At 35.4% G+C, this 24,012-nt stretch overlaps 1 protein-coding gene across 3 annotated transcripts in view; it reads left to right on the top strand.

Moving 5' to 3' along the window:
- The first annotated feature begins 336 nt into the window (after positions 1 to 336).
- Positions 337 to 24,012, top strand: part of YEATS2 (YEATS domain containing 2) — a 1,703,429-nt gene continuing 1,679,753 nt past the window's right edge. For all 3 annotated transcript variants that reach the window (XM_044070010.1, XM_044070009.1, XM_044070008.1), the window contains exons 1-2: positions 337 to 569; positions 1,322 to 1,454. In XM_044070010.1, coding sequence (XP_043925945.1) covers positions 1,355 to 1,454 — 100 coding nt within the window. In that variant the 5' untranslated portion in view covers positions 337 to 569; positions 1,322 to 1,354. The remainder of the gene's footprint in view (positions 570 to 1,321; positions 1,455 to 24,012) is intronic.

Here is a 24,012-nt window from a genome sequence, read left to right as displayed (position 1 = left end):
TACATATGCAACAACAGCGATCCCAGCAGAGTACTATTACCTGTTGAAAAAAAAAAGATACAAAACCCGCTGGCCACCAAAATGGGTCGGTCCCTTCAGCCAAGGGAATCTAGCCACAACCCACCAAAATGTAGAAGGTACGTTAGAAAAATAAACTCCCAGTATAACACAATCTATCAGACAAAGTTCCTACACTGTCTCTTTTATGTTTTTAAGCACTAGGATTGTAACAGAGACTAGCATTGCCGGCATCTCATTGTGGGCGGCACCGCTCAATGTTTGGTTGCCCTGATGTCAACATGAGGGCGGGGAATAAAAAAGCACCTTATTTTTAACAGTAGCTGTGACGTGACCAAAAGGGCGACAACTGCTGCTGTTTCCCGATCGCGGGATGCACTTTATGCCTATCTAGCAGTTACAATAGAACGTGGTTAGTGATAAAAAACAGTTGGAATTAGTTCTTCTGATTCCTGTTGATGTATTTTTTAATATGGGGATCGACACATAAGGACTAAAGAAACGAATAGGAAGAGTAGAGTTAGCCCAGAGGGCATTGCTCTCCAAAAAAGGTGGTTAACATTTATTTACTTATGCACGCATGCACTGTTGCCTTGGTAAATCCCATTTAGCTAGTGGAACCGAAGTAGAAATTGCATATGGGTAAAACAATGTAGACTTTATCGGTTGTATAGTTTGAAGAGACAGAGTGGCTAATGCTGCAAAACTGCATATTTATTGAAGTTGTGGGCTATACTTGTGCCAGAATGCCATTTATAATAAGGTCTCTTCTATTGTGTTGGGGGTGTTATGACTTGTGTAGTACAAATATTGGAGCTAGCCACTTGTTCCTTTACTAGAGATTAAATAAATGCATTTTTTTTAAAAGATGGGTCACTTGCTTAGCTTTGTTAGTTTTTTTTTCCCTGTAGCAGATCATGAGATGCTTTCAACGAGGTGGTTATGGTTGGAACTAAGACCGGTACTCTCAACCAATCGGGGACAAATCTCAGCCAAATCAGGGACACTTTTAAAACGTTAGCACTATTAACTTGAGACATTGACAGAATAAGAGAATGCGAATTAATGTACATTTTCTGAACTAAAAGAATACTATAACTTCAGTTGCTGTTATTATTTATTAAATGCATTTCATCACATTTTCTCCAACAGTCACCAATTTTAAGAGGGGCAGATGTAAAATTTGAGTCAAAGTCTGGAATGTCCCTGAAAATCAGGGACAGTTGAGTGGTATGTTAAGCAAGGGTGCATTTTGTTCACTTTAGTGTGCACTTTCTTTAGTATCATCTTTTTTCATTTTCAGAAAACAAGGAAGAAGAGATAGAAGAATAAGAGAATGTCTGGAATAAAGAGAGAACTAGAAGATAAGGATCCGGATTATGAGGATATATCAGTGGTGCATCAGAGTAAACGGTTCAAGGTTACTGAACAGACAGGTGAGCAGTTTTTACATTCCCTGTAAATATAGAAGTGTGAGTTAGTGTTGATTGTTTATATGAGGACACACCAGGATCACAGTAGCAAACACTGCCCCTGGTGTGACATGGGTGGACCTTATAATGTCATACCACCTTATTTTTCAAGTAATACATGTTCTTGCAAATCATTTTTTAAGAGGATGAGCTGAAAAATAGCCTAGCTTCCTTGGGGGGGGGGGCTAACATCCCCTGTACCCCCCTGAAGCACTGCAAGGCAGTTAAAACTATGCAGCATTGTCAGTAATGTCCGTTAGAGTTTCCATTTTTTTATAGTGTAACATTCTAAGTAAAGAATAATTATACAGAAGTGTCAAACACTTATCTGACAGCCCCTATCAGGGTGTCAGTCAAGTCGGCACTGCCCACACCTGAGCAAAGTGAGACGGTGTGTCCTATTCTAAACAATCATCATTGTTGGATTTTTGGCAGTGCTCTGTATGCAGAAGGTCTTTGTCGTAAATGAAAGACATGAGTCACAGTTGAAGTGATCAGTAGCCCTGCCCACTTAGCAGGTTAACAAGTGGAAATAAGTAGGTGTTTATTTCATACATCAAATTTGTTTTGTGACATTGTAAAGTAATTTCAAAATGAATATGTTAGATGTTCTGCATAAAGATCATTGTACTTCAAACTAGAGAGCCAACGTCCTCAAATCCTGATCTTTTTTCCTAACTATCAGAGGGACTGTATAGTTGCAGGGTGCTTTGTGACCACAATGGAGAACATGATGAAGAGAATAATCATGGTGTATGAATGTTAGCCAAACTTAAAAATTCTGCAGTTATGTAAATTTGCAAATGCTGAAATTGTAGATTTCTGTTTCCCATACAAATTACTGAGTGCTTAGTATTCTCCCTGTGGACTGTCAGTGATTTAGTGTGCATTGTCTTCTTCTCCATGGTCACTCATTTGGCCATGGAGAAAGTTAATATGTATGAGAGAGAGATTTGCCCCTTAGTTCAAGGTTTGTCTGTTTTTCCCTTAATGGGTTGAACTTTCAGTCTGGTTGAAAAATGTAGGGTAGGAATGCGAGGGTACACAGCATGTACTATTCCCCCTCCTCATTCCTGAAGTAAGGAAGTCACTGTTCTTAACACTGCTAGTTCATTAGTCAATTCCTAGACCTCAGTCTTTGATAGTGCTAAATGTAAACTATTGTTATTTTATTAAGATTAGAGTTTATATTGTCCAAAAAGTAGAGTTGTTGCCATCCATCTTGGAATATAATGTGCAGGATGACTGGTTGCTGTCCCAATGAGAAATATTACTGATGCGGATTGTGATGCCCCTGCACTGGCCCAGTAATCAAGGAGCCTGTATCCTCACCACTAGCACCAGTGAGAGACGTACACATTGAGAGGATGACAAGTACACACACACAGTAAAGTACAGTTTCTCTTAAGAGCACACACCGATCATAGTCAGTCTGGGGCTGGTTTTTCCCTCTTTCTCCAGATCCTCTATAAGACTCCCCACTGTCATAGCTATAGAGTTAAGATCTCAGCTGAGTGGCCAAGCTAAGACCTCCAGCACCCTCTCTGTCCAACTATTGATTCATGTCCCTGCCTAAGTAGCGGACACACACACCTGGGAAAGGCTGGCACAGGTTTACTAGCTATGCCTCCTTCTGCCCAGACTATAAGGTAGTACCAGCTGCCTCCAGCCACCCTTGCGTCTCCACTACTATAAGGCCCTTACCAAAGGGTTTCCAATCCTACTGTGTAATGTTACTATTATCCAAATGGTAAGTGTGACCAAAACTAAGGCTGTTGGAGTGTGTCACCAAATACATATGCAAGTACACTAAGAGCTTAAATATTTCTAAACAAATCAGCCACAATTAAAAGAGTTAATATATTTAATAATAAATAATAAAAGAACAAGTTAATACTCAGACAACACAGTAACTGCAGAGTTGTGAATCGCAGGAAATATTTTAAAACAATATTACAGGACAGTCTGAAATACATACAGAAAACATTTAAACTAATCTTTGCTATATTCCTATCTATATCTAAAAAGATACTATGCCCTAAATAACTTACTTACAGACAAAGGCAAATGTAGTGCTGATGATGAGTGGATGTTTCTAGATCCAAGACAAGATGCAAAATGCACAGACTCGCTTTCTGAGATGGTTCTTAAATTAATAATACACATTACCGCTGGGTTAGCTATGATAACATCACTCTTTGTCACCTGCATTCAGTTCCCAAGCTAACAGAGACTAACACCTCTGTGTTAGAAGCGCATATCTCTCAGAAGTTTGCAGAACATGGACGTTGTAAAAATAATTAATACTTTTACATTTGATACCTAGTAATTATTTCTGTTTTAAGACAATAGAAAAACCTCTAGCTGTAGACATTGTGTCTGCACTGAGCTGAATCTGAGAGATATCAGAATTGTAAAACAATCCACTTATTTTCTTGAAGTTTTGTAAATTAACTCTGTATGTTCCAGCTTCTACTATTTAAATATACATTTGCACAGGTATATAGTTTATATACATTTCTGTTCTTTTCCAGTAGGGTACACTGTGGTTACATTCTTGAAGCTCAGTGCATAACTTACAGTTCGCTTAAAATTTGTAGGACAAGCATATGAATCGTATTACTATTCACAAATGACATATGATTATTTACAAAATTCCATTTAGCTGGGCTGGCAGTGTCACATTTCTATATAAATCATATTGATATTTTCAGGTGACATGTAAATATTTACAAAATTCCAGATAGCTGGACTGGCAGTATTTCCCTGGTGTCACACAAGTAATATAACAATGACATGAGAACTACAACAAAAATAATGAGCAAACATAATCTTTAAGCTATGAAAAAGCTAAACTAAGAAAAAATAAATCTCACGTGCAAATTGTTCTTATTTATTTTTTATTGTACAGTTAAAAAAAAAAAAAAAACACGAACAAAAAAAATGATAGCAAGTTTCAATGACAGAAACAAATGTGAATAAACATTAAAAATAAGTGTTCCAGGAAGCCACAATTCCAGAGTAAAATACTTTATTCTAATAAAACAAAAACTTCAGGGATAACTTCGGTTAAGCACTTTCGTCTTTCAGCTAGACATCCTCCGAACCAAAACTACCCCATTTAAAACTTCAGTGAAACTACCATCATTGTCCCCACCTCCATTTTAAACCAGTCACCATTAAAAATGTATAAATCGTCATTTAACTCATCACACCCATTGTGAACTGTTTGGTTCTGACAGTTTTTTCATAAATAAAAGTAATGCAAATATAAAATTGTAAAACAAATGTTAAACACGTGAGGCTGTTCTTTTTAATTCACTGTGAATGGAAATAAATCATTCAGACCTGAGGGATTAACAGTGTTTAATTTTAATTGCCAGTACATCTCTCGTTGTAACATGATTCTGCCAATCTCCTGAGAAGGCATTTACTCGCACCTGCTCCAAAATGCAAAAGGAGAATTTCCTAAAACCTCCACAATAATGGGGGGGAGGATGGCATAATGGTTAAGGTGTTTACCTTGCAGACACAAGGTGCAGGGTTTGATCCACACATGGGGCAATTGGCTAGGCTTAAAATGGCCCACAAGGGCAGTTAGCCTAGTATGAATCTATTTCTATTTCTAAAAAAAAAAAAAAAAGAATGTTTAGCCGGTGCATTGTCTGTATCTTGTTTATGTATGCTATAGAGCAGTGGTGCACAACGTCCAGCCCCGGGGCCAAATCTGGCCCTCGACGCAACACCGTCCGGCCCCCAGAGAGTAACCAAAAATTTTTAAAAGAAGTGAAAAAATGCTATGCCTTACTCCAGTCATGCAAGCTTTCCAGCACGTGCTTACTTACCTAATTGACTGCAGTTGCACACACCTCTAATTTTAGCCATGGAAGTAACTATTCTTTGTTGTTTATAACTTGCAGTCTGTAAACAGTAGTACCTTTCTGTAAAAGTTTGTAATAAATCATGGCTGCAAGCCAGAATAAAGTTAAATGCAAAGTTGATTTAGAAAACAGGCAATTCCTTGACTGCTGTCCTAAGTAAAAATGCCAGTCACTTTTGTACCTGTTGTTAGCTGGTAACGACTTACTATGTTTTGAGGTGGCCCACAGATGCATTAAGAATTTGTGTAGTGGCCCTCTCCATAAAAAAGTTGTGCACCACTGCTATAGAGGTGCTGATAAATCCTCTTTTTCTAAGAGAGTTCTTGTTCTTTCCAATGTAATAAGCCCTGCAGGTCTGACAGATAGTCAGGTATAACACACTGGCTGACTGGCACTTAAATCTACCCCTATTTACACTCATTAATAATTTGGAAAAGTGTATGTGGAGTGATTCAGCATATATATAGGGACAATATTTACACTGCTTACATCTCACCATTGCTTTTAGCATGACATCCCCATTCCTTGATCTTTCCAAAATATTTATTAAATTGGGTTTGTTTTTAAAAACAATATTTGGTCTTGCAGGAAGGGTTTCCCCTCAGATGGTCATCACACAAAAACAAGGACCAGTTCTTACAAAGAACTTGTTGCATTATTCCTTGGATGCAAGAGATATACAAGATCATACTGGTTGTATTGAAAGCACCCTTGTTGTCATTCGTCCTTGCTGCATGGCCGGTCCTAATAATGGGCCCATATCTGTCCATCCCAGCAGCCCAAATATCATCACAAACTTGGTTAAGTAAACTGGTGGGATATTCACGTTCCAAAAACATTAACGTGAGCTCATCAAACTGTTTATTACAATCATCCTCATCAGAGGTAAGCCTTGAAATACGGATAAATTGACTCCTAACTATCCCCTTCTTTTGATGGAGGCGATGACAAATCTTTTATGAAAAAAATGTATTACAAAATGTAGGCCGTCTATATATCTGCATAGTTCACAACTCCTGGTTGTTGTTGATCAACCTGATCCAAAAAATTCACCTGTACAAAATCAATGGTAGCCGTAAACTTAAGAAAGTTGGTACTATTTTGTAGACAGTCAATAAATTCCAGCAGTTCTTCGTTTGAACCTTCCCACACCAACAGGAGGTCATCCAGATGTCTGTAATAACCCACATGTTAGGTCAGTCTTTAGATTTCCACTGTTTAACCAAGTTCCCATCTTAAAAAAAAGCACCACTCAAGTACTGTACCACAGCCCTATCTACTAATTTGTCCCTCCATCCTTCCCTTCACCACTCCCATTCCTAAAATAAAAATATCCCCCCCTTAAAATAAAAGTCTACTTACTCAAATTAAAACCCCCTTACAAATGTCTACTTCTATCTGGTGACATTCATCCTAACCCAGGCCCTACAGACACTACCCTGAACAATAACCCCCCTGTATCTAAACCTGCCAAACCCTCCAAATCACAATTCTGCTATATCAGTGTAAATAAAGTTCAAGAACTCCATGCTTGGATAGCTAACTATACTCCTGACATAGTTACCCTAACTGAAACATGGTTAAAACCACACCATCTGGACAGTGAAATCATCCCTCCTGGCTATAATATCCATAGATTAGATCGACCTAAAAGAAAAGGAGGAGTCTCCATACTCTACTCCAATTGTCTGTCCCAAATCAGTCCCACACTAGACTTACCCTCCTCCTCACCAGCTGAACTCCTACTGACCAACTTCAAACCTAACAGTTTCAACACCTTAACTGTAGCAGCAATCTATAATTCCCCCTGGTGATAATTGAGAACATCCTATCTCACCTCTCACATACCATCCACAATGAAATAAATATACCGGGAGATGTAAATATTGATTGGCTTACAATACAAGCTCCCAACACTACTTCCTGTATAAACCTACATGGGTTTGAGCAGCTAATCACAACCCCAACCTACATTAATAAATCTCACCTACCTAGCTCTCTTCTTGACTGGATATTGGTCTCCCACCCTCAAAAATATCATAACTTCTAAACCCTTCCAAATGCCCTCAGTGACCACTGCCCTATAACAGTTACCAGACATACTCCCCACCTTACCAAACCTAACAAATTTATTACCACCTGCTCACTTTCTCATTTCTGTCCTAACCCCTTTATTCACCAACTCTCCAAAATGTACTGGTCTTACCTCACCACCCTTCCTTTAGATGAAGCTGTCCACTCCTTCAACACTACATTCCTGAGCATTTTTAACTCCCTTGTTCCTCTTCGCACGATTAGAATCAAATCTAATCCTGTTCTCTGGCTCACTAAATCTGCCAGAACCCTCATGAAAGACCAGGATAGGATTTGGAAAATGGGGACTAAAGCTAGGACCCCTTCTCTTTTTCAGAAATATAAATAACTCAGAAATAAAATAAACAAAATCATCCATTATGACAAAATAAACTTCTATGCCAATCTTCCCTCTACTCTTAAATCAGACCTAAAGTAATTCTGGAGCTCTGCTAAACAGACTCTTCATCCAGGAAACCCTTCCTCTCCTAACCCATGTCCCAATCGAACACCTGAAGACATAGCCAACAAATTTAACAGTCATTTTATAAACTCAATAACCTCCATAATAAATCCCCCCCCCCGAAACAACACTAGCACCCCCACAAACTCTGTACCTCTTCCAAACCCTCCTAACTCCTTCTCTCTAAAAGCAGTATCAACTAACTATGTAAAGTCATTACTCTCTAAACTTAAACCTTGCTTCCCATCTGTTGACAAGCTACCCTCTTACTTCCTGCAGATTGCTTCTGAACCTCTTGCCTATCCTGTATCTATCTTAATCAATCGATCCATTTCTGAATCCTATGTCCCCACTGTATGGAAGAATTTCTTTACTCTACCCATTCACAAAGGGGGCAACTCCTCAGACATATCCAACTTAAGACCAATTGCCATACTCTCTCCACTCTCAAAAATCCTAGAGAAATGCATTCACAAGCAGGTAATGCACTACCGTTACCAGGAAAACCTTCTCACACCCACACAGCATGGTTTTCGTCCCAAGCATAGTACAACTACTGCACTCATATCATTCATCAACATAGTCTCACTAGCTCGTGATAACAAACTTGTCTCATGCCTATTCCTTGACCTTTCTAAAGCCTTTGACACTCTCTCTCTCTCTCACCCACTCCTAGATAAACTCACTAACTTACATTTCTCTCCCCCTACTTATCTCCTGGTTCTTCAGCTATCTCTCTACCCGCCAGCAATCAGTTAAATGGCTCTCTGCACTATCCTCCCCTCTCACTGTACAAATGGGAGTCCCCCAAGGGTCCACACTTGGACCACTACTCTTTAATATTTTCACCAACGTGCTCTACTCCTCTTGCCCCCAGTCATCTCTTGTGCAATATGCTGATGACTCAACTGTTATAACCATTGCTGATAACCCAACTGACCTCCACTCAACTACACAGGCATCCTTCCACACCATTGAGACTTGGCTTAGTGATAACAAACTAATACTTAATCCAAAAAAACTAAGCTCCTACTCTTCCTCCCTAAAACATCACCACACTCGAAAGTACATTTACCATCTTATCCTGCAACAACACTATCATCTCTGCTGAATTTAGTACTAAATTGCTAGGTGTTACAATAGATGATCAGCTTAAGCTTGATCTCCATATTACTAACTCTGTAAAAAGAACTCATCAGAAACTTGGATACCTTTTCTGTAGTAAGGAATACTTAACTAACACTGCCCAAATAACTCTCTCCCAAGCTTTATTACTCCCAAAACTCCTGTACAGCTGCCACATGATCACAAACCTAAAATCTGCACTTATTAGCAAGCTTGAAACTACCTATAATAAGATTGCCAGATTTGCAGCTAACCAAACCTACAAGTCACGCCACTGCTTAGCACTACAGCAACTAGACTGGCTAGAATTCCCTCAGCTGCTCCAACTATACCAATTACAAATCATCCACACTATCCTCTATCTACACTCCTTCTGCCCCAGCCTCTCCACTATCATATCCAAATATTCCCCTACTAGGATGCCACGGAGCTGAAATCAAGAATTGTTAGACATCTACAAACCCAAAACCAAAATAGGCTGCCTCCTCTAACTATAACCCAGCTACATCCTGGAAGCAACTCCCCTTGGAAATAAAATCCCTCCAGCATAGCAAAAGTTTCAAATTAGCCACAAGGAAATACCTAAAAACAAAGTGGTCTTGCCACTGTAGCCAACCACCCTGAAACCACCATCCTTTCAACTATTTCACCACCTCACTTTTAATGTACCTCTGACACTATTCCCCTGCTTCTTCTACCTCTTCCCTTCCTCTGTCTCCAACCACTCTTAATTCTTACAGACTCAAAACAACCTACCTGTCTCCTATACTCTACCTCCTCTACATCTCCTACTAGCCATTCTTATTTTCCTTTCTTGTTTCCAAACTCCTATACAACTAGATCCTACCCGCTTAAAATAAGCATCTGCCTAACTATTAACTCATTTTGCTCTAAGCAGCTTAAATAATATTGTAAAAAATTATCCAGATGATAGTAGAATAAAAATGGTCATGGAAACTGTTCAATGGTATTAATTGTTCCTTTTAATCACATGTAAGTAAGCGCTTTCACCCGTAGGCTTCTTCAGACTTGTACATTACATAGCAACCCCTTAACATTTCTTAAACAGGGCTTAATCTGTATTTTGTCATTTTAGGAGACTCATACGGAAGGTATAGGTCTCGGCTTAGTTCTAAGTTGGGCGTTTATTTATGTTTTTATGTGCTCTGTTTATATGTTTTTATGTGCTTTGATAAATATATTTACACATATATGCTTTTAGATATATATCTTTTAATGATTTAATGTTCCAATGTTTATACGTTTGTTCTGATGTTATAATAGTTGCGCTTTACATCAAATCATTTTTTGATTAATGCATTTTGTGTAATCATCCAATGAAATCACTTGGTGGGTTATTTAAATGTTAAGGGGTTGCTATGTAATGTATAAGTCTGAAGAAGCCTACGGGTGAAAGCGCTTACTTACATGAGATTAAACGGAACAATTAATACTATTGAACAGTATCCTTGACCATTTTTATTCTACTATCATCTGGATAATTTTTTGCCACACAGATACCAGCATTTTATGCAGTTTGGTGTGTTATTCAATATTTTCGCGCTGGTTCTGTGCTCCGGTGGCTGGGTGTGCGTTTTTTGTATTAAATAATATTGTAACTAGTCACATTTTCTTCTGCTAATTGTTTAAAACCTTGTTTGTAACAATTCACATACTTGTCTGCCAATTGTTAATACTCTGTATAATTCAATTGCCTGAGGAGCTTTTTTCTCTACAGGTCTCTACTTGTAAGATCCTATAGCTGATTGTTACTACTATGCTACTAAAATTTAATAAATTGTTTTCTAGTCTTGATGAGCTTTTCTCCCCAGGTCACTGCTGAAAATCAGCCAGACTAACCCGGTTAACAAATGTAAAATAAATAAATAAAAATGTTGGCAAATAATGGGGTGCATGCTGACCCCATAGCAACACCTGATATTTGCTTGAAATATTCCCCCTTGAATAACAAAAAATTGTTTTCCAAGACTATATTCATAAATTCAACCACCAGTTTATTTTCACTGTAAGGAAGACCTCCGTACTCCATCACCACTTCTTCAAACCATTCCAACCCCACTTCTTGCAGGATGACTGTGAATAAACTTTTTGTATATCACAAGTGGCCAAAATAAAGTCATTCCGTGATTGAATTTTCCTTATTTTAGCAAGTAAATCCCATGGGTCTCAGATAACATGAGGAAATTTGAGTACTTTCTTTAGTTTTAACTCTACATATTTTGTCAGTGGTTCTGTAATTGAACCCTGAACTGCAGCTACCAGTCTGAAAGGGGGGTCCAGCTTATCTGAATGTGTCTTTGGGATTCCAAAGATTTTTGGCACAATAGGATGTTCTCCATATAAAAAAAATCATATAAACTTTGTGGAATACTGTCAAATAATAACAGTTTGTCTAGCACTATCTTAATACTTCTGTATGCCACACTGATTTCATTCAACAAAACAATTCTATACACTGTCATCCTGTAATAATTTCATGAGTCTCCTAATGTAGTCTTCCTGTTCTGTAAAGACCAGACCCCCTCCCTTATCTGGTTTCGTACATATAAGATTACTGTTGTTTATTATTTCATCCAATAAGCACTTCTCTTCTTTTGAAATATTGTAAAATCTTTTTCTTGGAGTCTAGGAAAGCTTATATTTCTCACATAGTTTTTGTAAATGGCAATCATGGGGTGTAAGGGGAGGTTTGCTGTACTTTTCCTCTTCAAACTACAAGTGTTTGGATGTAATCCTTCCACACCGTCAAACAATACCCGAAAGTACAATTTACAGATAAACAATTTCAGATCTAACAACATTTGCTCTACATTTGCTCTTTTAGATGGTATAAAATTGAACCCCCTTTAAAAAGAATTTGTGGTGGTCTACCCCAATTTCCACATCTATGAAGTAAATAATTGGTGGGTGACCTTCACCACACTCTCACAGTCTTTATGATCCATTGAGGTATTTATTGGCAAATGAAATCAAAACTTACATCTAATGGGGGGCGTGGCCAAGGATGAACACAGGATAGCAGCAGATTTCTTCAGCTCCACCAATTTCATTACATTGACAGGAATTAATTACTTAAAAAATTAATTCTTGAAGTAATTTTCTTTCTAAATATGTTTGTTTTATATAGTTCTTGAACTATATCTAAAAAAGAAAGGAAATCTTAATAATATTCCTGTCAGAAATTACTTTGGAAATTTTCCTGTCAGTTTATCAGTCTGAAATGAGTTCCAGTAAGACAAATTCTCAAGACTCCAGCATCAAGAAAGAACTTCAGTCTCTGATAATTATAGTCCAGCAACTTACTGCTAAGATGGATAAAATGGATACTAAAATAGACACTTTCATAGAAAAAACTACAAAACAAATAGACTTGTTACATATGGAACTGCAACAACAGAAGATCCAGATGACAGGCATAGAAGAAGCTGTGAATGACATGGAAAATAAAATACAAGAACAGGAAATCAACATTGAGTTTCTGCTGAAACAAAATACACATTTACAAACAAAGCTGGATGACCTGGAAAATAGATCTAGGCACAATAACATTAGGATTTTTGGACTGCCAGAAAATATTGAAGGTAACAATATTACTTCTTTTTTAACAACATGGCTCCCTAAAACTTTAGATTTACCAGAAGCATTCTCTTTTGGTATCTAGCACATAGATCTATAGCTAATACTAACTCTAACAAAAACTATCCTAGATCAGTTATAGTTAGATTTCTATCATCTTTTGATAAAGAGATGGTTCTTAAATCTGCTTGGGCTAAAGCTCCTGTTAAGTTTAATGAGACAACTGTGCGTTTTGACAATGACTATTCTTCCATGGTAATTGCTAAAAGAAAAGTTTTTCTGCCACTAATAAGGGAGCTTAAAAAAGCACAGTTTAAAACATACCTTCTGTTTCCTGCCAAGCTTAAAATCTTCCTTCCTGATGGTCCTAAGGTCTTGATGATTTAGACTCTGCTTTACTGTTTGTCAAAGAAAAAGGATTTTGGATAAAATAGAAGAAATGGAATGGGCTAGTTCTTCATTAAAGAGATTGGCAACTGAAGCTTCCTGGAAGACTTCAGAGAAGAAGAAGAGACTAAAAACAAATGATTTGTTATATGTTTTTTTTCTCTCTCATCATTTTAGTTCATTATTAATCTTTTTGAATATAGTTCCTGCATTTCCAGAAAGCCACAAATATTTTGGAAAAGATTTAATCAAAGTTATTCTCTATGTGCAAAGAAATGTTTTGTTTCATAACCAGTCAAAATGCCTGAGGATTTAATGGCAGGCTGTGACTCGATTTGTTTTCTTTCTGAAAAAGTAAGGTTAGTAATTTGATACATTTTTTATCTTTACCTTTTTTTTCCTTCTTCTGTTATTATTTTCTTTGTTTAAACAGTCACATTCTATTTAGATTATGTAGTGGGTAAAGGGTGGGGAGGGCAGGAGAGAACAGTAATGAAAATATCATTAATAGAATAATAACATATTTATTTCTTGTAAAAGTTTATAAGTTCTTCAAATGCTATTTCTAATTATACTTTCTTGATTATACTGCTTATGCTTGTTTGTAAATAATCTGTCATGCTTTAACTAATAATAATCAGAACTAAATAAGAGTAAATAATATGTTTTATTTTTAACTCTATCAATATAAACAGTAAGTAACATTCCATTGTATATACTTCTTACAGCTTTCTCTTACATTTTTTTATTTCTGCCTCACTCCCTTTTATTTTCTACTCTCTTTTTCTTTTCTTTATTAATATATATAAATGCTTTAGACTGTGTGGGCACAGTGAATAATAGGATTTGTATGAAAATTGAGTTGGGAGAAGAATGCTGAGTTTTATTGCTTGTTGGTAATTTTGAGTTTAATTTCACTTGCATAGAGGCTGTGATGATCTGTGGAATACATTGTGGAGGTTCTGTCATGTTTAGATGCATTTACACTGCTAAATGAATGTGTCACTAGTTTTTAATAAGTTTCCCGCCAAAATGTTAAGAGAGACAATCTGGGATGTGGGCTGTCTTATGCACAATGTCCTTGAGTTACCTCAGAATCTTCAAATCACAGAATTCTCACAGAGAAACTGAAAGCAGTTAGTATAAACATTGACAAGGTTATCACACTGACACACCACAGATTCAGGAAAAATACTCTGTTCATAAAATATGTCAGTTATAATGAGTTTAAATTGATGTAGTTTCTTGTAGTAAGTAAATGTCTTATTTTAGAAGGCATAAAAAATGAAACATTTATTTAAATGTTTTTGAAAATCTACTTAACAGCAGCATAATAATCTGTGTTAAAATTTGTGTTCCAAACATATACTTTACTATAACTCATTTAATTCATCTGATTGACAAACATAAATAATCTTATAACTCTATTCTGGAAGAAATGTCATGTGATATATTTTAAAGCAGTAGGTTAGCATGATTGTAAAATCTGGTTACCAATATGTGTTTGCTGTGCATTATTTTGTATAAAGCAGACAGATTTATTCTAGGGACAGCAAGTAGGATAGTGCTCTACTAACACACAACTCAGTGAGATCAGATATATATATATATATATATATATATATATATATATATATATATATATGTGTGTGAGTGTGATGGCTTTTTTTTTCTGAGAATCTGCATAACTATCCAATATGATTTATAATAATTTCTATGAATACAATATTTTACTCTATTGACAAAATGAATGTTTGCCACAAGTTTTAATAAGTTTCCCGCCAAAATGTTAAGGGAGACAATCTGGGATGTGGGCTGTCTCATGCATAGTGTCCATGAGTTTCCTCTGAAGCTTCACTCACAGAATTTTCACAGAGAAACTGAAAGCAGTTAGTATAAACATTGACAAGGTTATCACACTGACACACCACAGATTCAGGAAAAATACTCTATTCATAAAATATGCCAGTTATGATGAGTTTGGATGATGTAGTTTCTTGTAGCAAGTAAATATCTTATTTTAGAAGGCATAGAAAATGAAACATTTATTTAAATGTTTTTGAAAATCGACTTAACAGTAGCATAATAATCTGTGTTAAAAACTTGTGTTCTAAACATATACTTTACTATAACTCATTTAATTCATCTGATTGGCAAGCATAAATAATCTTATAACTCTATTCTGGAAGAAATGTCATGTGATATATTTTAAAGCAGTAGGTTAGCATGATTGTAAAATCTGGTTACTAATATGTGTTTGCTGTGCATTATTTTGTATAAAGCAGACAGATTTATTCTAGGGACAGCAAGTAGGATAGTGCTCTACTAGCACACAACTCAGTGAGATCAGATATATATATATATGTGTGTGTGTGTGTGTGTGTGTGTATCTATGTATATATGTGTATGTGTATATGTATGTGTGTGTGTGTGTGTGTGTATATGTGTGTGTGTATATGTATGTGTGTGTGTCTGTGTTTATGTGTGTGATGGCTTTTTTTTTTTTTTTTTTTAGGTAATAACGCAGGTGTTTCTGCTGAGAATCTGCATAACTATGCAATATGATTTATAATAATTTTTATGAATACAATATTTTACTCTATTGACAATAATGAAGTAAATGCTCATATACAAACAATTCAAGAATTTTTTGGAAGCTGTTGATAGAATTCACATGACAGAAAATAGATGCATCTTAATGCATGTAATGTCTGAATCATATTAGCCAAAGTTTTTGATTTAAATGAATGTTAGAACATAATTTTCTCTCCTCTTGATTTCTAACATTAAGATTATTTGAATGCTATTAGAATTCAAGTGTTATATATTACATAGATCTATATAATAGTATGAACAGTTTTTAAAGGAAAGAAAAAGGGGGAAAAAAAAAGTTTATTTTAGTTTATATGATGCTGTTTTACCAAATGTGTAGTTTTGTCTTGATAGATAATTGAATTGAAAACTGTTAACCTCAGTTAAATATAACTAGTATTAAATTGATAAGGTGGTAGCTGAGGTACTGCTGCTTAGGGTAGGGGTTAACTTGAGTAGTAAATACTGCTCTAAGTTGGAGTTTTCAACTCCAGGCGGGATGCAAGGTTTAATCCTTACATTATTTTCACTTGTTCATTGTTATATGTATATAGTTTTGACATCCACAATATATTTTGTACACTCATTGTCACTACAAACAAAATTGAATCCTATACAAAATCCCATAAGAGATTTAATAAATACAGCTATATTTAAAGGTACACCTAAAAGAGGAGATGTAACATTATTTATCTTATTTGTTATTTCGATCATAAGATTCTTGAGTTTTAAAAATGCCAAATGACATCTTTAAAAGGAATTTCTTTAAACATTAATGGATTGAATAATCCGTGTAAAAGGGCAAGCCTAATAAGATACATTAATCTACACAAGGCCAATCTAGTCTTCCTGCAAGAAACCCATCTCTTGAAAAAAAGATATTGATAAACTAGCCACTAATAAGTATGCAGTATTGGTTAGTTCAGAGCACACTCAGAAAAAAAGAGGAGTGGCTATTTTATGGAATAAAAGTATGCCCATTCCTAAAACCATTAAGTCTTATCAGGATGACAAAGGAATGTTTTGTATGGTTACAATCCAAATTAATGGGAAGACTTACACTTTAATTAATGTATATTGGATACTTGGAATTGGTATTAATACAGTGAAACATCATATTGATAAGATCATATCATTCTCTATAGGGGATATTATTTTAGCTGGTGATTTTAATTGTATACTACATGAAAGTGATACTACCACTATAAAGAAAAGAAGAATTACATCTAATGCAAAACATTTAAATGATTTTGCTAATTCTTATCATTTGAATGATATTAATAATCAGATAGTCAAAATCATTACCATACACCTTTTTTTCTAACAGATACAAAACTTATTCAAAAATAGATAGGGTCTTTATTTCTAACCAGATGGTAACAGATTTAATTAATTCCAAAATCATTTCATGTCCTATATCTGATCATAACTCAATTGTTTTGAATTCATGATAAAAATACTCATAATGTTCAGATCAAAAGGATACCAGCATACTTAACTCAGCTAAAAGACTATAAAGAATATATACTTTCAGAAGTACAACATTTTCTAGACATACATAATACTCCTGAAGTCTCCATTGTCTACGTTTGGGATGCCTTAAAATCATATCTATATGGACAAAGTATCAGATGGTATAATAACAAAAGGAAATCTTGGGATAAGGAATTGTTAGATATTCAAAGTAAACTAGACTCTTATAAACATAATAATAAAGAAAATATTATGGACAAGAAAGTTATTGAAGAAATAAACAAACTAAATGAGAAATACAAAGAAATTTTAACTCATAAAGTTAAAATAACTTTAGAGAATACAAGTTTTGTCTTATTCAATAAGCCCCAAATACTTACATAGACTTAAAAATAAAACAAAAGATTGAATAAACAAAACCATATCAAAGAAATCTTTTCTCTAAGGAAAAGAAGAATGTTTCTAGTATACCAGAAATACTGGATGAATTTAGAAATCACTTTCACAAGATTAACCATAACAACATTAACATGGAACCTAAAGATAAAATAAAGGAGTTTATAACCACACACATGAATAAAAAGCTTAATAAACAACAGATTAAACTATTGGACAAGAGTATTTCATATACAGAAGTTATTACACAAATAAATAAGCTTAAATCAAACAAAGCACCGGGTAATGATGGTATTATACCAGAGATATATAAAATCCTTTCTAAAACTACATATTCATTAATACATAAGGTTTTTATTCTGGCCCAAACTGAGTTAATAACCCCCCCCATCTTGGCAATATACATTTATTTCACCAATTTTAAAACCTAATAAAGATCCAACTAGATGTTCTTCATATCGACCCATCTCATTACTTAATGTTGATTATAAAATGTTTGAGTATTTTTGCTGATAGATTGAAGACAATTATCCCCGGCATTATAGACATAGATCAGACGGGCTTCATTGTAAATAGAAATACTTTTGATAATATAAGAAGAACTTTAACATTAATTGATTTTGCAAATAGGAAAAAGAAAGATTTAACACTTATTAGTCTTGATATAGGTTCAGCATTTGATTCAGTAAGTTGGGACTGTTTACCTTACTGAAGTGCACAAATTTCTCTGATGCATTTGTAAATTTAATTGAGCATTTATACAAAGGAACGCTGGCTTATATTAAGGTAGGAACATATGTTTCACAAAAAATACCCATTCTTAAAGGTACAAAGCAAGGATGTCCACTTTCTCCACTATTATTCACTTTAGTAATGGAGCCTTGGGCTAATTTGATTAGAAACAGTACTGACATAGAGGGTTTTGAAATAGAAGAAAATACAACATCAAAAATTCAACGTTTTGCAGATGATGTTCTAATTACATCAGGAGGATCTAATTCTTCTATGCAGTCTTTATTTGATAAAATGATGAATTTTAAAAGTATTTCTGGTTTAATATTCAATGAAGAAAAAACTAAAATACTACCTATATATACACGAAAAATACTCTCATTAGTGATTTTACTAAATATGTACCCAACTCAGGTCAGATAACTTATTTAGGTATAATACTATCTAAAGATATTAAATCTATTATATATAATAACTATAATACCTGTTTTCTTAATATACAAAATCTTTTAATACCTGGAATAATATGTTTTTTACTATGGAGGAGAGACTTACAATTATTAAAATGATAATATTCCCCAAGATTTTATACTTAATACAATCAGTAATACTTTCACCTACAAAAATAACTATCAAGAAACTGAATACACTAATGTTAAATTTCTTATGGGCACCTAATAGACCTAGGATTGCATTAAAGAAACATACTAATAGCTGGTCTCAAGGGGGTATTTCTTTTCCAGACTTTAATTTATATATTATCTCTTCTATTATAAAAGTTATTACTTTATTAATAGATCGGTCATATGTCGCAAAATGGAAAGATTATTGGGAGCTAATTAGTATGCACTTCATGAAAATCTCCTTAACACATAAAAATATGATTATAAATAACTCCATGTTGTGGTTGCTAAAGGAATTTTGTACTTCACCTATTACACCTAAACATATGGTCTGTTACCCATTAAATATTATTATTAGTTATCGTAACTTTATATTCATGCACCCTAAGTATAGGGAATGGAATTTTATTGTATTCCTATAATTTATACTCAGGGTATGCTTATGTCATCTACTTCTGAAGGAGCTCATTTAGCTATAGATAATAATCTAAAGTACTGGTATCAGCTGATATCTGATAATAAAGTTAAAAATCTAGATTTCTTAAAACAAGAATTTGATCTAAGAGAAACTTGCTGGTTAGAGGTTCAGATCTTTAGACAACATCTCATTGATAGAATAGATCTAATGTCTATAACAGTTAAAGAATCTATTCCAAAACTGATTGATTACTTGATAATAAATTTACAGCATAAAGTTTCTGATAAAGGTAAACTTTCATATATACATAAAATTATCAGACAAGAAACTTTTTACAATGTAGATTCATACTGGAATTATTTCACCTCTATTAATGGGGACCCACCAACTCAACAAGATAAACAATATATATTGGAATCTGCTTATAGAACTACATCTTCCATTGTCTGGAGACTTTATACATGGAAATTTTTACATAGATCTTTTTATACACCTTTGATGATGAATAAAATTAATAATAAAGATAATCTATGTAAGAGATGTAATGTAGAAATTAATGCTGACTGGGCTCATATGTTTTATGACTGTATGAAGTTGAAAGAATACTGGAAGTCAATTAATGAATTTTTGCAGGAAGTCAATTAATGAATTTTTGCAGGCTCTTTTTACAGATAATTTCATTATTTCTAAGTCTCTTATATTATTCAACACACCTGTACCTCAATGTGTTAAAAAGATTAAGCTTCCCTTGTTATGGTCTATCCTTGCAGTGGCTAGGAAAATAATAACTAGAAATTGGATTTCAGATACACCTCCTTCGTTCAATGAATTTAAAAATGTTATGAATATAATGTGTCATATGGAAATAAGCACAATTAGAATGAGAACAACTAGAAAAACATCACATTTTATTGTATGGGATAATTTACAAAATTTGTTAAAAAATTCTAATTTCAATAGCACAGTATTTTAGTTTAATTAATTGATCTGATTGTAGTGGATGTCTTTGTAAATACTTTAGTTGTTTTGTTGAATATTATAATAATACCTATTTTTAATTATTTGTATAAAATTGTTATGATATTTCTCTTATATGTTAAAACAATAAACTTGTTTTAAAAAAAAAAAAAACTTACATCTAATAATTGTTTTGTGTGTTCTGTTGTTTCCCTCCTCTTCATACTGTTGTGTGTGGACATTAGAGTTCTGAAAATTGTTTTGACCCCTGTTTGCCAGTCTCTGCAATCTTCTTGAGTAATCATTGAACTTTCTTGTCTGTGTGATTGATGTAATAAAGCCCAACCTGTTTAATAAACATTTAGCCAATAACTCATTTAATGATTGTACAACTGAAGTAAATTACTGTCCTATAATAGGTGACCATGATTTGCTGTCTGATCCAGAATTTCTTATATGTTTAGCCAGATTTTTGCTTGATCTCAGTTATAACATCAGCAGCATTGTATGACTTTGCTGTAATAATAAGTGATGCAGAACATTGCAGAGAATTTTACTACACCATTATATGATATCTGCTTGGCAGGAGACAATAAGCCTATCTAGTTTGATATTTTAATGCCTTGTGTTCTTCCTCAGGTCCTTCCCTACCTTTCCCCTTACCCTTTTTCTAACAGTCTTGTGCCCTCTTGAATGTTTCTGTGGGTTATTTGTCTGAACCCAGTTTCTAGTAGGCTGTTCCATGAGCCTGCATCCCTGTCTGTGAAAAAAAGCTTTCAGAGATAGAGATTAGTTAGTCCCTACAACATGCTGCTTCTGTACCCCCTCCTTCTTTCCTTTCCCCCTTCTCCCTGATAAGATCTTGTGCACCAGTATCATGGCCCCATTTCTTTCTCTTTCTTTCTTTCTTTCTTTCTCTCTCTCTCTCTCTCTCTCTCTCTCTCTCTCTCTCTCTCTCTCTCTCGCAGTAAGAGATCTAGCTCACCTCTATCCCATAGAAATTTTGCTAGCTTTCCTCTTAAGCTTTTCCAGCAGTCTGATGATTTTCCCTTATGGCCTATAGAACTGTATATTTTACTCAGTGTGTCGTTTGACAAAGGGTCTGTAGAGTTGGAAGTATTACCTCTTTACTCCAATAATCCCTCCCCTAGCATTCCTTTCTTGTTGATGTTTCTGGTGATCTAATTCAGGTGAGAGCAATACTCCCAGTTCCTTAAGAATTAATTAAAGGAGGATGCAAGAGGTTGGGAAAAGTGATAATGGAAAGCCAGTTTACAAAAGACCACTAGGAAGAAATCGGTAATGCTCTTAAGTTGCAGAAAAGTCCAGAAGATTTTTGATTTTTTTTCATGGAAGTGTTTGCATAGGTATTTTTGTACTTGGTAGATGTCACAGGATTTTTGTGAGGTTGGTGGCAAATGCCTAAGGGGTGATGGGGAAGGGAAAAGTAAATGGGAACATTTTTTTGTGAATTTAACGAGTTGGCAGATTTTAAAAATTCCATGCACAGTACAATGACAGAAACTGGGGAGGAGTAAGTGGTTGTAATTGAAGAAGTAATTATTTTGAGCTGGCTTGTAGGATCTGAATTCCTTTTGACATTGTAAGACTCTTCTAAGTTTAATGTTATTGTCTGCCAAAAAAAAACAATTACTATGAAATTGAAATCAGAATCTATATAAAACTTAATGGAAGTTCTAAATGTTGTAAAGGAGACTAGTACTGGAGGTGGGATCTTTTGAAAAGGAAGGGAACAAATTTCATAGAAAAAAAATGGAATTTGTGTGCAGCCATGTCATGGTTAGCAACTTGACGGTGTACAAATTGTCTCTAGGCAACAAGATCAAATCACCTAATGTTGCCAAAAATGGACATGGGCATTTGCAGGTCATGGGTGGATTTAGGACCTGACCTACGCCAGGGATCCATACTAATGGTGGGAGGGGTCGTGTACCTCTACTGGCTTATTTGTGCTCAGCAACACTATGTCAGTAAAGTACTGGCTGGCCGTTACAGTTGCACATGCCAGCTTGGGTTACCTAGGACAGCTCTGTTGACAGAAAGCTGGATGTAAAACCAGTCAGCCTGCTAAACACTCTGTGTAGAATACCTGACAAAATGCTGCTTGGAACTGGGTGATTTGATGGTAATGAGGAGGAGGCTGGACATCTAATTGTCTAGGAGACAAGAGGAAGGGCAGTGCAGCAAGGACACTTGTCTTGAGAACCAGTGCCAACTACTCAGGGGGAAGACCAGCTAGAAATGTAATAGGAGTTTTGGGGAGGGAGAGTGTACTGAAGACGGTGAGGGATGTTCTCAAAATTAGTGATAAGTTTATGGCAGTCGGATTTCAGTGTAATGATAGGGCAGTATTCATAATCTCAGCCTGTACCCCATAGCAGGGTTGTGATGGTGAGAAAAGTGTACATTTAGGCAGCATTTGCAGGACCTACTAGATAAAGCAGTGCAACATGATTGGTTTTGATAATGGGGTTCAGACTGCTCATATTGGGACAGATGGAACAGAATATGAGGACTGCCCGGGTTCACATGAGCAGGGCAGCACAAATAAAGAAGTTTAGGTCATTTTAATCTTCTGTCTAGCAAATGTTTTGATGATTTCTAGCATGTGGTTTAGCAGGAGGGAGAGCCAGAAGATCGCATACAAGACTGGCAAACATGCAACTTTGGTAGCTGAGCATTGAGGTAGAATCCGAGATTGCATAATCACTGGTGACCACAGTCAGCTGCAAGCAGTGGTCAGAAAAGGCTTGAAGGTCAAAAGAGACTAGACTGAAGATGTGGAAGTTGACTGGAAAGACAACAAAAAAAGTTGAATGAAATTTTCAGGGCTCCTGCAGCTTGGAAAAAAGAGGAAATGGGTGGAGTTGAGGAATGTCAGCATCTCAGACTGCATGTATGAAGAGTATAGAACAGATGTGCGGCCAAGTCAGGTGTGAAAATAATATACATAGGGAAAGCTAGTGGTGGAATGCAGAAGTCCGGGAAGTTGTCAAAAGAAAGGAGGAGTACAGAAAATGCAGGCAATACAAACGATGGAGCTGGCTAAGAAGAAATACTAGCTGGCTAACCAAAAAGAGCTGTCACACAAGCAAAGAACAAGGCATCAGGGGAGGCACTCTACTAGCTTCTGGAAAGTGACTTCACGGATGCCACATAGAAACCCAGGTTGTAAGGCAAAAACAGAAAAGATAGAAAGGTAAAGATGGTAATTATCGGGCACCCTTCATAAGGAAGCTAGCAGGAAACTGCTCACTAGTCCATAGAACATCAAAGGCAAGTGGAGGGTACTTCAGCAGCTTCTAAATTAAGAAAACTCAACAGAAGCTGTACTGCCCCAAACAAAACATACTACGTAAGAGGAAGAAAAAACACCTTAGAAGAAAGAGTACTAAGGAAAAGAAGACCAGGAAAACAGCAGAGTCAGATGTGGCCAAGCCAGATATGGTCAAGATGATGGATGAGTTAAGTGGGGAAATGGCTCTGGAGGGTACTCATAGTAGTGTGAAGAGAAAAACTGTATCCCAGATTCTGGAGAATAAGCATTCTAGTGCCAGTGTACAAGAACAAATAGAACATTCACAGCTATGGTCCGTATGGAAATATCAAACTCCTTTCACAATGCAAGAAAGTACTCTAGGATGATTGATAAATTTAATGTACAGTGTAATAGAAAGCCATATGGGAGATGAGCAGTTTCGATTCAAATCATGATCTAGCAAAACCAACCCAGTATTAGCAGTGAGACAGATAGCTGAGATGATGCAAGAGTGTAACTAGGAAA

This window comes from Protopterus annectens, chromosome 4.part1 (genome assembly GCF_019279795.1).
Source record: "Protopterus annectens isolate FY-2018-M chromosome 4.part1, PAN1.0, whole genome shotgun sequence".
NCBI lineage: Eukaryota > Metazoa > Chordata > Ceratodontiformes > Protopteridae > Protopterus > Protopterus annectens.
This window is presented reverse-complemented; position numbering and strand designations above follow the sequence as displayed.